The 17,638-nt window shown below is 37.7% G+C and overlaps 1 protein-coding gene across 2 annotated transcripts in view; it reads right to left on the bottom strand.

Moving 5' to 3' along the window:
* Positions 1–17,638, bottom strand: part of LOC120727645 (calsyntenin-2-like) — a 157,176-nt gene that overhangs the window by 37,404 nt on the left and 102,134 nt on the right. For both annotated transcript variants that reach the window (XM_040022039.1, XM_040022038.1), the window contains 3 exons: positions 7,243–7,438; positions 5,033–5,144; positions 4,785–4,881 (listed from right to left, as the gene is read on the bottom strand). In XM_040022039.1, coding sequence (XP_039877973.1) covers positions 4,785–4,881; positions 5,033–5,144; positions 7,243–7,438 — 405 coding nt within the window. The remainder of the gene's footprint in view (positions 1–4,784; positions 4,882–5,032; positions 5,145–7,242; positions 7,439–17,638) is intronic.

The raw sequence follows: 17,638 nt of genomic DNA, 5'->3' as shown, positions 1-17,638 counted from the left end.
CTGAAAACTCAAGGTCCAGTAACCTTGTATTACATTTGAATATTAAAACCTCTCTGTAAACAGTAAATGTAAAACCACACTGATGGATTATCTTCACCTGTCACCAGGGTAACGCTTTGAGAAGAGGAGATGCCACAAGCCTGTACATTTTCAATAAGAGGCCTTGGGTGACTCACTGCCAGCTAACTGTAAAAGATAATTATTAGCATTTCACATTTTTCCTCTGATGTTCTCTGTTAAAGTTCACGCTGGTAATGTACCTTTCTGACATAATGTCCCTTATAGATTAGCCATTAACTGACTGCTGTCCTTAAGCTTTTTGAATGTTTCTGTTTTATGATGGTTTTTTGACAGCTTGTGACAGCTTGATGTGTACATATTTACTGATTTGGGAAACTTGGTTTGGATTTGGAGAGATTATTGTAACATTGGCATTAAGGACTGTGTTTTCAGACCCCAGAAGACAACTGAAACTATTTTTGTGCTGCATCTGGAGGCTTGGCTGCTGGCAGAGAAGAAAATCAGTTCAGAGAACAGAAAGACAGAAAAAAAGAGAAATGTCAGCGGAAGAAAGGCAAGGAGGTCAGAATCAGACAGTTTTTACCAAAAACTCCAACAGTGAGTGTTTGATCTGCTGCTGGTGTGAACAGTAAAGCACAATTTCCCATCTCTGTTTATTAGCAGAGAACCTTTCTCCAGGTGGCTGATTTATAATTTTTTTAACCACTTTATCGGTTAGTTTAGTTTAGCAGTTTGGTAATAGTTTTGTTTAACAAAATGAAATAAAATGAGTGTAATGACTCTGCATCAATGTGACCTAAAGCAACAATCTTCATATTTTGTTTTTTAAAGAGAAGCCAAATAAGCAAATTAAACATAATTTTTTAATTTACTTACTGACCTAATATGAAGAGGAGCCAGGAGAGTTAAGAAAGTTAGTTAAACATTAAGAAGGTTAAAAATGAAGACATTTAGAGAAAAAAATAGTTTTATTTAAATATGTCATATAAATACAATATCTAATGAGTCGTCATATTATTAATACTTTGATATTTTGTCCTGCACTGATTTTGAGTACTATGATGCTTTTTAAAATACAGTAACAATAGGCTGGAATATCCCTTTAAGGTTTGCATTACTTTGACAGGGCTGATAACACAGTTTGACAGGCATGAAATAAATAGATAGATGATTAGATGACAGATGATTTCTAAAGCGCTATCAGCTGAAATACTGACATATCTCAGTGTGGTGTGCAGTGTGTCTGTAAAAATATTGAGGACACTGAACAAGTGAAGGAGAAAGTAAGACATGGCAGGCCTTAAAAAAAATCTAAAGCAGATGGAAAAACGTCGGGGGAAAGCAACAGGTTCATTCCTCAGTTTGACAATGTTAGGAAATAATAAAGGTGGTCATACAAAATGTTGACTTTCAAGCTTGTTAGAACTGTTGTCTTATATTCTGTATTTGCACATATGCTTGCACATGTTGCAAAACTCCCTGCGTCTTTTCCCATTTATCCAGTAAAATATAAAGCAATGCTCAGTATTATATATGAGAATAAATTATCCACTGGTCATTCTAAATTGCTAGTATGTCTGCACAGCAGTCAAAAAGAATATGAAGTAAAACTTTCTAATTTTATTTATCAATACCTAAAAAAATATTTCCTTACAGATGATTTTGAACTCATTTAAAGAAGGATGAATGAGTACAAAAAGTAGTATCTGTAATCACAAAACAGGATGTTCTTTTCTAAAGAGCTGCTGCAACATCTTACCCCCTGTAACATTGGCTTGAAGCCCATTTATTTATACCAGTCTAAACAATGGTGCTTTGGGTTCAATCATTTTTAATTCTAAATTTACTGTCTAATTTTAAGATTACAGTTTACGCCACATCCATTAGCAGAACTACTTGCTGCAGCCCATTTACGCTTTATCTTGTCTTGCACTTCTCTCAGTTCACAAAATTAGCATTTCTCTATAAAGAAAGTCTAACTAATATGTTTCTTCCGAACAATAATATTGTGCCTGTAAGGGCTTTAAATTGAATGAGCCAGACAACGGTAAAAGACTGAGAGAAAAAGACCAGGAGGTTGAACTCAAAAAGTAATAAGACAAAATATTAAATATGAACCTAAGAGGGGGAGATACAGTAAAGAAAGCAGTGTATGTGTCTGTTTGGATTACACAGATCAGCGCAGTGTGGATGTGCAGGCTCAGAGAGACAGTAGTGCAAATCCCAAAGCTGAAATTTTATATAGGCTGATAAGCTCAGAATAGCACTTAATCAAAAATAAAATACACTCCTCCAGTCAAGTAGGACTGGCGTAAAGCCACAAAGGAACACGGGAAAACTCAAAACAATTTAAGAGGAAGGCAGCTATCTGTCAAGTAACTTTTGAGCTATGAACCAATAAAAAGCTACCTCATGGATTACAGTATTATTACAATAAAAAGGAATATTTCACAGTTGTCTGTTTTTCCCTTTTCAAGATGTATTTTATTGTTGCATTAACATTAATCTGCTGAGCAGACAGCGTTACTTTAAAATCATCCTCGATATTATGCCTTTACACAAAGTTGTTCTCCATGGCCTGTTCCATTATTCATTTTAAAGTCTTCGGAGTATTCTCGGGCTGTCTCATGTTCGTCTTTGGCAAAGTTCAGCTGGCTGAGATCACAGTATTACATGTATGGCTGAGGAATTGTTTTCTTCTTTTCAAGACATTGGGCATTCTGTTTGTGTTCAAGTGGGACAAGAACCTCACAGCCGTTAGAGTTAGAGTAACTGTATTGGAAATGTAAAAAATTTCTCATATGATAAAAATTAAAAATGATGTTTACCAACAAAATAAGAGATTGTGCTACAAATACAGTAAGGTGTAAGGTGGAGAGCCACTACTATATACACTATATTTTGTTATTCACCGAAAGTGCATGAATTTAACTGTTTTGTGGTTAATACATCAAAAGTGTGAAAAGGCCTTAATCCCACAAGGCAAGGTCAGTATTACAATAAATATAAATGCTTTTGTGCTCTATATATATGACATCTAAAGTAAATTAACAAGAGCTATTAGACTAAATTAAATTGATTATTACCATAAAATGAGTGTTTAACAGTCTCATTTTTTAAAAATAACGAGTTAAAGTAGTTTAAAAAGAAGTTAAACAGCAAACTATCGTAACTGCTTAGCCAATAAGATTGTGGTGTCAAGAGAGGGTGTAGATGAAGATGTTGTCAATACAAACTTGTGTAGAGTGTCTACAGTCATTTGTTTCAAGTATATTTCCAAGAAAACACAACAAAAGCCATTCCAATATATAAAAGTGGAGAAAAACACATTATCCAATTAAAGAACAATTTCTCCACTTCCCAGAGCTGGAAGCATTGAAATACACTATTCTATCAAGTGACTGTTAGTTTGTGTTTAAAGCAAATAGGTCTTCCTCCTTAACTGTAATGCAATGAGTAGAAGATGTAACACACGCACTGGATAACAAGAAATACACTGTGTGACCTCAAAAAGCTTTAGAGCACAAAATACTTATGCAAGAACTGGAATGGTTTAAGAGGGACAATCATCTTATGTTTATATTGTTACCTAGATGAATGATATCAGAATAGATGTATAATTAATGCTGACTATGATTTAGTGATGGTTACTTGTGAGGTTCCACAGGGTTCTGTGCTGGGCCCTGTGCTGTTTATATTGTACATAAATGACATATGTAGCATGTCGAAATTGTTAATATTTGCTTTATTTGCTAATGACACAGATTTATATTGCACTGGGGAAAGGTTTGGAACAGCTTTTGAATATAGTAAAAGTGAATTAAACATTCATAAACATCTGAAAGAATTTCACAAGAGTGGCTCACACTACATTTTTGAGTGTGGTAATTCACTTTAAATTATGTCGACAGGCTCACACAAACAATTCCCAAATGTTCAACATAAAAGCCTTAAAAACTGTAATATTATATAACATTAACAATATCTTTAAAAGTTATATACACATACTCTGTTGTTCCTTGAAAGTTTCACAATTACCTATTGTGTGAAGGTATGGGGAAACACATCCAAAACACATCAATTCAGTTTATTTGCTACAGAAGAAAGCTAAATGAATTATAAATAGATCAGATTATTATAAACCAACCAACAGACTGTTTATTAAATTGCATGCTTTAATATTTTATGACTTAGTTGATCTCTGCACTGCACTGATAATGTACAAAGCACAAAATAATCTCTTTCCAGGACGTATTCAGAGGCTGTTTCAAAGGTATGTTTAAAAAAGCAAGGTCAAGATCAATATTTTAAAAAAGATGTATATCTGTAAAAAGCGTAAACACGTTGAGTGATTGTGATAGGGGATTAAAAATCTGTGTGTTTAAAACTCGGGTCATAAACACTTATAACAGTGAGGTATGATTATCACTGTTTATGAAATATTAGTCTTTCTACTTGTTTAATGCTTTTTCTTGATTTATTATGTTCTTTGGGATGTTTCTGGTGATATTTACTGTAGCTAGAAAACAGCAGGTGTGAGTACTTAAAGCTTCAGCCTGAACCTATTCGGTCAATTCTTTATGTTCTTACGATTTAATTAAATCCTTCATCATCAAAACATTTTTTTTTTTTATCATTTTTTGTTTTTGATTTAAAAGAAATGTTAATAATGACCAATTTTTATTTTTATTTTTTATGTGATCGCTCCTAATCATATCACTTTCCAGCCAGACAATAAGCCACGCATGTACAAAAACACTTACCATTGCGGTCTATGGCAAATGGTGTCCCGGCAGTCACAATTTCATAGTTGCAGATCTGGCTGTACTGTGGTGAACAGTCCTGGTCCCAGGCTTCCACCTTTAACAACCAACATACACTTTAATCCAACACAAACACTACTAATAACATTGTTGCTGTGTACGCTTCTTGTGGCATTGTTAGACCATATTCATTTATCTGACATACTGATTTTAACAATAAAGCAATGATAAAAACAGAAAACTGATACCTGCAAAATGCTGTCATAGATCTTTCCTTCTGTTATTGATGCCTTGTACAGAGACTCCCGAAAGATTGGGGAGAACTCATTGACATCATCCACCTGGATGTGAACTACAGCTCTGGATGTAAGAAAAAGTAGAAGCCAGAAGATGCTGGTATGAGGGATTACACACTAGGTAAAATATGTAATTAATGTGGAGCTAAAATGGGTAAATAGGAAGACTAAGGCTAAGGAAAAAGCACAGATTCATCCCCTGAATGTTTTGCAACGCTGGGTTGTTGTTGTTCAAGCTTCAAATTTTTCTCGCACCTGCTTTTCCTCTCCCTACATTCAACTCTGAATTCACAATATCATCAGCTGGAAGGTTAACGCAGCTCTCAGATAACATTTGTGCACTAAAGTATATAAATGAAGCAATAACGCAGATGTATCATGAAGTTTTCTTCACCGGTGACCTTTGCTGCCAGCAACGCCCACCGTATCTGAGCAAGCACATCTGGCTAATTAATGACATTAGCTTAATGAGGCCTATTTAGAATGTCACGCCATGATAATGTGACACACACAGACACACACAGGGTACAGTCTGTGTCATTCATCTCCCACTAAAGAAATTCATCACAGATCCCTGAGCTGATAAATTTCTCTCCATTTCTCGCTCTTCTCCCATAAGCGGTGTCTTATTTTAGCCGCTTGGTGCTTCTGACTGGAGAACCAGAGGGTTTGATTTGCTGCTGTCCACGCCAGTCTGCCTGTCTGTCAATCTAATTCACATAGCACCGCTACACAGTTTACAGACAGACATTATATTGACAAAGCATTAGGAGGACATATCTTCAGACATATCTGCAACAGCTGTGACTGCTAGAGTATAAAGGACTGAGAGACAATAACAACAGAAGAAAGGAACTAGGAAAAGAAAGACTCAATCTCATTATCACAGTTATTCTTTTTTGTAACTCGCAGTGTAATTTATGAAGGAATTTATAAACAGAGCTAAACCTACAGGAGCCTTTTTACTTGCATATTACACTTTTAGAACAAAATAAAGATTCAAATGAATGCAAAGCCACAGACATTGCATAAACACAGTACTGTGGCAAAGTACTGAGTCACCCCTCATTTTATTTTAAATATTTCGTTTCCAAGGAGCCAGACTTGCTTGCAACATTTAAAAGTGGTCTTAAGTTTTTCAAAGTTTCTCGACATACTTTGGCTACTTTTTTACAGTTATCAGTCCAGACCTTTTTTCGGTCCATTTTTAGAGGAATGTAAATTTTAAACTGTATAAATGATTTTAAAATTTCTTTAGTTGAATCTATAAAAAATGACACAGGCATAAAATATTATTTTTTGCACTAGCAAGGTCATTCCCAAAGAGCTATAAGCAATAAGCAGTCTGGAAAGCATCTGATTGTCAACGGCTTCATTTTTTAACATGACAACGATCCCAGACACTCTGAACAGAACAAAAGGCAGCCAACATCCAAGGAAGAGCTTTGACTGTCCTTCAAGAAGCCTGGAGAATTATTACTAAAAGTTATTTTAAGAAATTGCAAGAAGGTTTCCCTAAGAGAGTTCATGCTGCGTCGAAAGATGGTTAACCAAATACTGACTTTCAAACTCATTAAGTTTGTACAAACTCTGTTTTTAGTCCTATATGCACTTATTTCCCATTACTACCACCACTGTTATCATTATTATTATTATTATTATTGTTACCACCTAAGAAATATAAAGAAATCAGGGGTGGCTCAAAACATTTGCACAGTTTGCATTTATGACAACGACTTTGCTGGAGATGTTTTTCTGTTTTTTAAACACTGGCATTGTTTTGTTGTTTTTGCTTCCCAGAAGTTAATGTGACTCACTTGAGCAGCTTCCTTTGTAAGTCTGACATGTATATTTTGAAGATAACATCTATTATTTGTAAGACGTTGTTTTGTCCACCCCCTATAAATCAGCTATAGTTGCAGCTACACAAATGAGTCACACTGTGATAAATAATAACAGGCAGCGCCGTATGTGACAGTTTTAATACTACATTTTCATAAGAGAGTTTTCAGAAAATATACAGAATTTCACAAAAGCACAAATAAACAAGACACTTCCTGAAATGTTTGGCGCACTACAAAAAAGAATCTTTAACATAATGACGTTTTATTGATTAAAGCTAAATCGAATGCAGACACATGAACAGTCGCAGCTTGACTTACTTGTGGGATTTCTTCCAGTTTGCACCACTTGGGCCGGCCCCACAGTCATAGGCCTGGATAATAAAGGTGTACTCTTTCTGGCTCTCACAGTCCACAGGGCTACTGGCTCTCAGCACTCCTTCTCCTGATGTGCGATTCAACACCACGGCCTCAAATGGAGCATCATCGCCGTTGATCTTAAAGGCACAAATCTCCCCTAAGAGGAACAGAAATGAGGAAATGTTACATTTAAAAGGATTACACAGTCAGAAGTAGTGAGAATTGTTTTTGTTTTTTGAAGTGCAAAGACACTGATTTTTAGATAGTTTCGAGTAGGAGCTAGGTGGCTAATAAAAACCTTCTTTTTGATCTTTCTTTTTAAAAAATAGACACAAAGATGAAGAAGACAAAGGCAACACAGAGTCAACATCTGCGCAGCATGTGGTTCATCAGTGGACAGACACTGATGGGTACTTAACATGAAAGCAGTCAGCACAACTATCAGACCTACAAGCAATTTAAGTCCACATTATGTGAATAAACAACAACAAAAAAAGAAAGCTTTGGGAAATATTTCTTCTCTCCTCATTCATTTAATTTTCTTTCATGACACTGTTGGTAAAAATCTTATTATTTTGCTTTGTTTGTTTCTGCCTTTTTTCCCTCCCAGCCATTTTCTCAAACACAGCAGTAGCCACCCAACAGCTCAGATAGTTAAAGATGACTCAAACTGCGGGTAATGAAGCAAAACTAACAATAGACACTGCTGGCATTTTTCTTTACAGATTGGCTATCACTTCAAATTTCAGTCCATTTCTGGACACAGGAATCTTTGTCAGCATGAGCAGCTCACAAAAATCACACTGCGGAGCTCCTGGGGTGTAGTTAAGAGAAAAAATAATTTCTGATTTGTGTCGAGCTGCGCCACCTCAACAAAGGAGTGAATTTGTCCTGTCTGCAAAGTGTTTACACCACACTCTGGCAGTGTATTGTGTTGTGTGTTTGTGACTCTAGACTCGTCTGCGGCATTCATCCCCCGGCACAAGTGTTCATTTCAGGGATTTGGGAAATCTTTTTTGCAGAGGCAATGAAAAGCTGGTGTGCTCTGACCCTGTGCTGGCTGATATCTCAGAACAGAGTGGGACATAGAGGAAACGCCACTAACAAACACAAAGACAAAGCTCCCTGTCATCGCTGGCTTCTCTCCACTTTAGCTCCTCTCCACTCTCATGCACACAGATCCTTTTAACCTGATTCAACTCTGCAAATCTGCTTTAGGGTGAAGCCAAACATAGTCCTCTTCAAAGTTTGATCCCTTATGAATTTTCAAGATGCCCAGCCCCTGAATTGTCCTCCTTTTAAATTTTGTAGAAATGACAAGTTTCTCAATATCACAGTGGGACACAATTTGCATTTGTAGAAAGACAATATTTGAAAAAGGGAAATAAGCATGCCGGTACATGCACAGGCAGGCCTATAGTCTCAGATGTGCCCAGATAGGGTGATTTTAATACAGTGCTGACTTAGTGGTAGAAGAAGGAAAAGGTACTTCCACTTAACAGTTTGGAGGTTGGATAGAAATACATTTTTCGCTCCATCTGTTTTGACCAATGCGTTTTTTTGGATTACATTTTAAACGAGAATCAAACAGAGCTTTATAACGAAGCAAGGAAAGAACGAGAGCGCGAGAGCGAGGGAAGAGGAGGAATAAGATGTGTATATGTTAATGGTAATAACAGAGATTTCAAGCAGATTCCTACTTTCTCTGCAAGTACTTTGCGCGCACACACACACACACACACACACACACACACACACACACACACACACACACACACACCCATCCATGCAAGCCTAATAATGTGCATGCATATATAGACTTTCTTTCCCGCCACTTAGTTTGTTCCTCATCAGCAGAGGGAATGCTATAATTTCAACCTTCTGCCATGCATGGATGAAATGAAGCCCAATCTTTTGGCGTGCACACCATGAGCGAAAAAGGGTCGGTTTTCAAAGTAAATATCCAAATGCATAGATTTTTGCTTCAGGGAGCTGGCCCGTCGCCACGGAAGAGAGGAAAATTCAAGAGTCAGCAAAAAATGGCTCGATAATAACAATCATCTAAAATAGATGGTACTCCACTGCATGCTTCAGCGGCATAAACTGCATCGACACAAAATGTCAAGCTGTCGGGGAACATGTATTTCTTGGGATGTTAAATTGCCAAAATAATGGAAAGGGACAGTAAGGATACATTTAATGAGAAAATGATTCCCTGCAAGCTAACACGTTGTCACAAGGAGCCAAAACAAATTTGCACATTCCCGCTGCAAATTGCATGACTTGACACAGCATTTCATTTCTTTTAACTTTCATTTCTATATTTTGGACTGCTCACACTTTCTGTTCAATCTTCATTTTAACCACATCAAACGCAGCTTGTTTAAAATAAGAATTTAACTTTAGGTCCAAATGGCTAAATCAGCTCTTTCTGCTCCTCCTCCCAGATCGTCATCACTGTATCATGTATTTTTGAATCTTTTTGAATGTCTTATAGTCTCTACTTCCTCCACTTCATGTACTGAGTTTGTAAAGTTTCTAAATTGAATTTGTGCACTAAATGTTTTGCAGATAAGTCTGTTTGTTGCATAGTTTTCTAGTTTTCTGATTATCACTTGTAAAGTGATAATGTGATCGTCTATATGATAACTAATCACTGCTAAACAAAGTTCCTCTGTGTATGTGTGTGTGTGTGTGTGCCACAGATATAGACTTACCGAGAAACTTTGTGTATTTGTTTGAGCCTTTATTCATAAGAAAAGTTGAGAGAGATAGCAGGGGAATCAGATATAACAAATGGTTCAACTGACTGAGATTCGTTTACAGACTGTTGTGTTGTCGGCTGCTCCCTTCAGGGGTCACCACAGTAGATCATCTGCCTCGACTTCACTCTATCCCTAGCATCCTCCTCTGTCACATTAACCCTCTGCCCCTGCATCATTCCCTACATCTATGAACCTCCTCTGAGGTCTTCCTCTTTGCCTACAGCCTGGACTCTGCATCCTTTGTGCAGTATATCCACTATCCCTCCTCTGCACATGTCCAAACCATCTCACCCATGCCTCTCTAGCTTTTTCTCCAAACCGCTCAACCTGAGCTCTCCCTCTGATGTGCTCATTTCTAATCTTGTCCCTTCTCGTCGCTGCTAATGAAAATCTTCATATCTTCAGCTCTTTTACCTCCAGCTCCACCTCCAGTCTTTTTGTCAGTGCCACTATTTGCAAACCATACATCACAAAAGGTCTGTATTAAAAAACATGTTACACCACTCCTTAAAAACTAGGAATTAGAGACAGTGCCACTTAATAGAATACACTTAATGCCACTTAATAGAATACAAAATCCAGATTAATGAAACAAGAACTCTTGAGCGCCTAAAAAGAAGGCAGCTGAACTTTGGATTATCCCCTAAAATATCTAGGTTTCGACAACACAGGCTTAAATTAGGCTTAAATTAAACTTTTTGTTGCTAATGCACAACCAAGTCCTGCAGTGGTACTTCTGAGTAAAAAAAACCTCATAAAATATGTATGTGGGGTAATCAGGATGTTAGTTTTTAACTGTTGCAAATCGGCAACGCCTGCCTCGAGAGGGTTAAGAATTGAAGATCTAAAACCTTTCTTCTTTGCCTTCTTTTCAACCACTCACCATGAACTGGATGATTGATAACCCACATGGATGTTAATGAAACGAGAACATTAGGTGCTATAAAAGCACTCACAGGTTTTACCGGACTCTTCTATTATGACCCCGTGGCTCATAATGGCTCTGCTTAATTAAAACAGCACTGTGAAAATAACAGGGTTAGGGTTAGGGAGAAAAAAGCTTTTTGAAGTTGTTGTTTGTTTGTTTTTTACTGCTTTTTAAAAGTCAGCAAACTTTTTTTTTAGAGTTTTTTTAAGAAATCAGATGTGATTGGTGACTGCATACATGCAGCTAAATGACAGTTCATTTTGATACATTAATTAATTAACGGGGCTTCAAAATTTAAGCAACAGTGGAAGAGTTGTAACATGTCAGATGTGAATGACTTACTACAGAAGTGACTGTTACTAAGTACTTTAAATACACGCAGCAATCAGGATCTACGAACACTGACGCTTAAACGTGAAATCTACAGCAAAACATTCAAGAAATGCAATTTAAATTTCTTTCTTCTCTTCCTTTTCATGTCATTTTTCATTTCAGAAAATAAATAATAGACAATAAACAAGTAAAAAACAACAATTACCCTTTATACATAAAGGGTTATCTAATCACAAAGTGACGATGTTATTTCATAATAACATTAATTTCAAGTAAATCAAATTTTGATGTATTTCTTACTGAACACATTTTTTAAGTAAAACATTTAAGTGTAACAAAAGTGCTGCATAACTTCAGATCATCTCTGGCATTATTCCCTAAAATTATCCCAGTAACAGAAATACAGTGTTTTTTTTTCATTATTTATTATCATAGGTTTTTGAAAAAGAAATACTCCTCTTAATTCATAATTGCTTGTTCTCAGCTGGAACAAATCCTGGACACCTGGAGGTAATTGATGGCTTTGTACTTTATACATAATCAGCATAATTTTAAATCTTTTCATTCAGCAAATTTCTACGTATTCAGCAGTTTGGTTTAGTGGCATCATAATAGTTTGTTCTGCACACTCTTCTGCTTTTTTTTTGCAATACAATATTGAGTTGAGGTGATCGTTTTATATGCATTTCCATATACCTTCAAACCATAGGTCATAGGTTTCATCTGGAAGCTTGTAGAAAATTCACATTCTGACACCCAAAGACAGCACGCAAACAATCGTCACCTCTCTGTTGAAAACATCTTTAGGTTCATAATGCAATGCACACAGGATTATGAAAAATTCAAGTAGTGACTTCTAAAGTACTGAAAGCCTTATATGAACCCACTTTCTCAGTCAAGCCTCAACAGAGAAACAGAAAATTCAATCATGTTAATTCCTTTTCTTAATCAAATACTGTTGTGACTCCATCTGGTGTGTCTGTGCACATTTGTCTGACTCTGTGCAGAGCGGGAAACACAAAAGCTTTACTGTGACAGTGTGTGTGTGTGTGTGTATGTGTGGTAGGAAGCTGTAAGACCCTGATTAAAGAGGGTTTCTAAGCAGAGTATCAGGCGGTTTTAAGCCTCGATTCCTTCACTCTCTTGCCTTCAGCACTGATCTCACGGTCACCCTTGCCCCTCAAGTTTAATTAATGGATGGATTACACTTTATCCCACTACTGGCCCACAGATAAACTCTAACACTACACTCAGTCAGACCTGTGTGTGTAACTGAGTAGTGTTACAGTCCTCACGCCTCCTTATGCACCCAATGTTCTGCAAATATTCTATGAATTAAGTACAAACATGCTGCCCAATATGCACAGTGTGCTCCAAAAAACACCCACTGAATAAAATCAGAAATCATTTTGAATGCTTTATTCAGTGTCAGATTTTAATGGGACTTGGTTTTTCCTTCGCTATGAGGGTTTTTTTCTCATGCAGAAAGATAAGAGCTTGAGCTGTGTGCCTTTGGTCAGGTATCTGGTAGCAGTTTGCAAATAATAGAAATGCACTGAGAAAAGGGGATTTATGTTTCTGTTAAATTAGGAACTTCGTAGCCTGCAGTCTAGCAAGGTCACCGGATCCTTGGTAACTGGTTGGATTTTTACAACATTCGTGAATTTTATTGTAGTTGTAAATTAGTTCATGAAGACAGAGCTTGCTCTGAATCACACATGGATGATTGTATAGTGACTGAGCAAACAATGTGCTATAAGTCTTCTGTCACCATAAGCTGTGAACTGTTTAAGATGTTCCAACTAGTTTGCCAGCTTCAGACTTACCAACTGTACTTTTAAGGACATTATTTTAACCCCTAATGCTCCATCTGTACTCAGCAATTCAAAGCTATACAGTCTAATGCAGTCCAGTAAATACTAGATGAGACAGAGCTCTGTATCCACACACACACACACACACATTAGTTTTATTGGAAATACATATCGAAGTGATTCAATATAGATGCAGTAGTTGAACATTATAAAGAGCTCTCCTCTCCAGCTACTTTTATTTTACTGTTGTTGTTTTGAGAGAGTAGGGTTGGAAGAGCAAAATGCAAAAGAGAGAAAGAGGATGATGAAGGTTCATGGCCTTACAATAAGCCTTTCCCTGCTGGCATTAAGAGGATTGTCTCCGAAGGTTTCGGTGAAGACACAGAGAGGACACCGAGCACCTGGCAGTGGATGGGAGGCGATGTTATCAATATTAGTAGTGGTTCTTTTGTCACTGCATTTTATAGAGATTTTTAGGTCCCCAGTCCAAGCTTTATTCCACTACTTCAGACTAAAAGACCACACTGCTAGAAGAAAGGCTTACTAATTAGAAAGTAACCAAGGCTTGTTAAGTAAGCTTAGTATTCGATTCACAAGCCTCCATTGGTTGGTATAGTGAATGAAAGCATCTCTTTACATATACTGCAAACAAGGACAATTGGGAAAATAAATCAAGAAGAGTTCTTACCTCTTTAAAACTGAGCTAAAATTACTTCTGAAATGTCTTCTAATGCAAACGCACCAGAATCGATTTTCTCATCTCACTCTCCTCCAGAAAATTCTGCAATAAATAGTCCCACTTTAAGGAGATAACAATCTCAATGCTATAAATTCTTTAGAGCCTGTTTGGCACGCTGAAATGCAGTAAAAAGCTCGGTATTCACACAATGTGCAGTTTGTCTCTGTGTATGGGTGAATCTATTTGCCACTTTAACTCCAAGTCAGTTAAAGAAAGACATGCAGGAGTAATTCATCAGAGTCTCCTTTAGATAGCCGGCCACTTCCTAATTGCATTTGGGAGATTGTCGCACCATCCACTTGACCTCAGGGTGACAAAGTAAAAGCTTACACAAATGGGACGCACACACGCAAATGCACAAGCACACACACATTTAGGTTATCTATTCACCCAGGATTGCTGATGCCTTAGACAACACAATATAGGAATGGGGAGAATTCATTATCAAAGACAATACACATTCATTCTGCTAGGGGCTTTGGAGGTCTGTGATGCAATTAGTGTTTATTGGAAACTGAAGTTGTGGGATTGGAATTCACCAGATGAACTGTTGCTGTCAGTGAAGATGCAGCTGTGACTTTAATGCTGAAGAGGAGAGCATTTTGGCCTAAGTGCCTAAAACCATTAACCGCTGAGTGAGGCACAGTCGCAAACATCTGGATAACTGTGATAGAAAGATGATAGTTTGAGTACTATATGCTTCAGCCGCGTGCTTTTACAGCAAACTTGTTCAGTAAAGATGGGTAGATAAAAAAAAAGTTGAATTACATCAATAGCATAAGAATAGAAGAGGTCAGAGAAGTGGATTAAAAAGTGAGGCAGAGCGGGCAGAGACCCTGTAGGGGAGATGGAGGCGGGAGGAAGTATACAGAGAAATACCAGTGTGTGAGATAACTAAAGCAGGTATAAATAACACTACCAGCCTCTTGAGTATCTCATCATGGTTCTACTCCTCCTCCTCCTCGCCACCTTCTCCTCCCCATGCTTCATCTCCCTTCCGTTGCAGTAGCTTTCACAGCGGTAAGCAGTTATTTAGCTCTTAACAACAGCACTCAGATGCACCACTCAGCCTTGCCCTCCTTCACCCCTGACACACCTCACACACACTCATGTGTCTACACTCTCACTCACCCTCATCACCTCCTCCTCTGCACCTCAGTCAGCTGCTGTTTAATATAGGTCACCAGCTAACAATTTAATAGCTTCCTGCTCTTTCACTGATCACACACGCAGCAGCTTATATTTAAACACGCTCCTGGCCAGGATCATGCTGCTTTACAGTCATAATAATATATGACATTTTTTTAAGATCATCCATCCATTTTCTTAATCACTTATCAATTTCAGGGTTACAGGGGCATTGGAGTCTATCCCACGCTGTTTGTCTCCGGGTTGGAACACAAAAACAGTGCAACACCGATCAATTTAAACCATAAATCCATTCAGATTCTCTCTTTTTCTATCCTAACACTTTCAAAAGGCTCCAATTAAGCCTCACTAGACAGGTTTACAACTTAAAAAGCACTCATGTCAACTCTCAAGATTTTCTTTGATAAATTAAACCTAAATTGTTGGTCAAAGGTATAAAAATGCACATTTTTATGTCAGCCAAATTTATTTTAGTTAAACAGATCTATTATGAATTAGGACTGACAGAAACAACAGTTGAGCATCTCCAGCTTTGCAAGCTTAAAGAGTTATGGATGAAATCTAGTCATGTGAAAAAAAATAAGGTTTCATGTAGTACTGTTAAAACTTAAGTGCCCCCTCCATCATTGTAGAAACACCTGTAGCAACAATGTTTTAATGAATGTCATTGTGTGTGAAACGATCAGTCTCTCACATTGTTGTGAAGGAATTTTGGCCCACTGTTCTTCAGTCAATTGAGGTTTGCGGGCATTCATTTATGCACAGCTCTCTTAAGGACACATCGGGTTGAGGTCCCGACTCTGACTGGACTATTGCAACACTTGGTTTTGTAGATTTGATGCTGTGCTTGGGGACATTGACCCAATTTCATCCAAGCTTGAGATGCCAGACAGACGGCATCACATCTTCCTGGTCGACTTAATCACCGAAAGGTGTCCAGGCAATGCGGCTATAAAACAAGCCCAAATCATCATCGCTCCATCGCCAAGTTTGAGAGTTGGTGTGAGGTTCTTGTGCTTGTTGGGCTTCTTCAAACATGGTGCTATCCATTATGGTCAAACATCTCCACTTCGGTCTCATCTGTCGGACGTGCCTGACTTTAAGGTGAATTTGTTTGGACGTCCACTCCTGGGAGGACTGCGGCATTGTGCTAACACACACCTGACCAGTTCATCAAACTGAAAAATTCTGCTATTACAGCGGTGCTCACACTTGCTGACGATCAATTAATCAAGTGTAACGGATTAACAGCACCTGGCTGTGCTTACCCTCTTAATGGCTTTGGAAGCAATAAGGGTGTATTTGATTCTTCACAGGACTATGTAGGCATCACAAAACCTGCTGCAACTCACCCTGATGAGGCTATATCTGTACCAAAATTCACTGCTACCCATTCAATATTTGCTAAGACATTTCAAATGTCAGTAGTAGCAGAGACAGTGAGTCAGCCTCTGGCTGAATATGATGCATTAATTGACAGACAGAAACTCGACTGACCAACATCCGAATAGGCAGGTCCATGTTGCTATCGTATGTCAAATCATTCAAGCATTTTCTTCCCCTTATATTAGAAGCAGATAAAAGTAATATCTTCTTTTTCTGTTTTATAATTATAAAAGATTATTATAAATCTGCAGGACACAGGACACACTCTCATTAAAAAGAACCAATTCCCCGAAGCCTACCTGCTCTCCTATTAACCTTTTTGTACTGAACATCATCTGTTCATTATCTTTTCAACCAAATCACACCTCTTATGAGTGACGTTCAAATCACTGTGCTTCTGTTTCTTTGTGCATTTTTTGACACCCTTCTGCTGGGCTGCAGGCAGGCTAGTTGTGAGATAATTACAGATTTCCAGGTACAGCAGGGAGTTTCCATAAGCCTCTGAGCTGTAAATGTCACTGTGGCTCTGACTATGACCTCCGTCAGCTCAGCGGCACGCTGAGAAGAGAAGGACATGGCTCAGTAGCTTAGACACACTGACACAGATGCTCTCACAAACCTCCTATCATGAACGGATTTCATGACTGTTAAATCACATTTTCATCGTCTCTGTGACAATAAACACATCACTAAAAGCATGTATCGGAAAAGTTTAATTACGTGCTCCATACAGTCACCCTCAGTATTCAAACAGCTGACTTTGTTCAATAAATGCATGTTTGACATAATTTATTTATTCACATGCTACTCAGTGGCCAGGGCCTATGTTAGATCTGTAACTATTAAAGCTAAAAGACAGAGAAATTTAGGAACAAGAATTCCTTCTGCTACTTGCCAGCCTTTTCCAGGACTATTTAGTCTAAATGCTGGACACTTTGATTCACTTTGATCCCTGCTATTCTTTGGACGTCAGTCCAGCTCAAGTTGACGCAAGTTGTATAAAGAGCTTTGAGTGCTCAGAGTAAAGCACTATATAAGAACCAGAACATTGGTACACATGACACAAATCCATGGTACATGCAATAATTTGTGCTTGTCTGCTGCAGCTAATAATTAACTTTTCTCTGGCCTTTGTGCTATCATCTTTCTTAAATGTAAGACAAGTGCATAACTGTCAAAGCCAGTTTAAAAACTGAACTGATGTTGAGATCCAGGAACTCTCAAAATAAGGCCTGCTCTCTCA

The sequence above is a fragment of the Simochromis diagramma genome, unplaced genomic scaffold (assembly GCF_900408965.1).
Source record: "Simochromis diagramma unplaced genomic scaffold, fSimDia1.1 OVJJ01000205.1, whole genome shotgun sequence".
Lineage (NCBI taxonomy): Eukaryota > Metazoa > Chordata > Actinopteri > Cichliformes > Cichlidae > Simochromis > Simochromis diagramma.
Note: the sequence above shows the minus strand (reverse complement) of the source record. Positions and strands in the feature narration are given on the sequence as shown.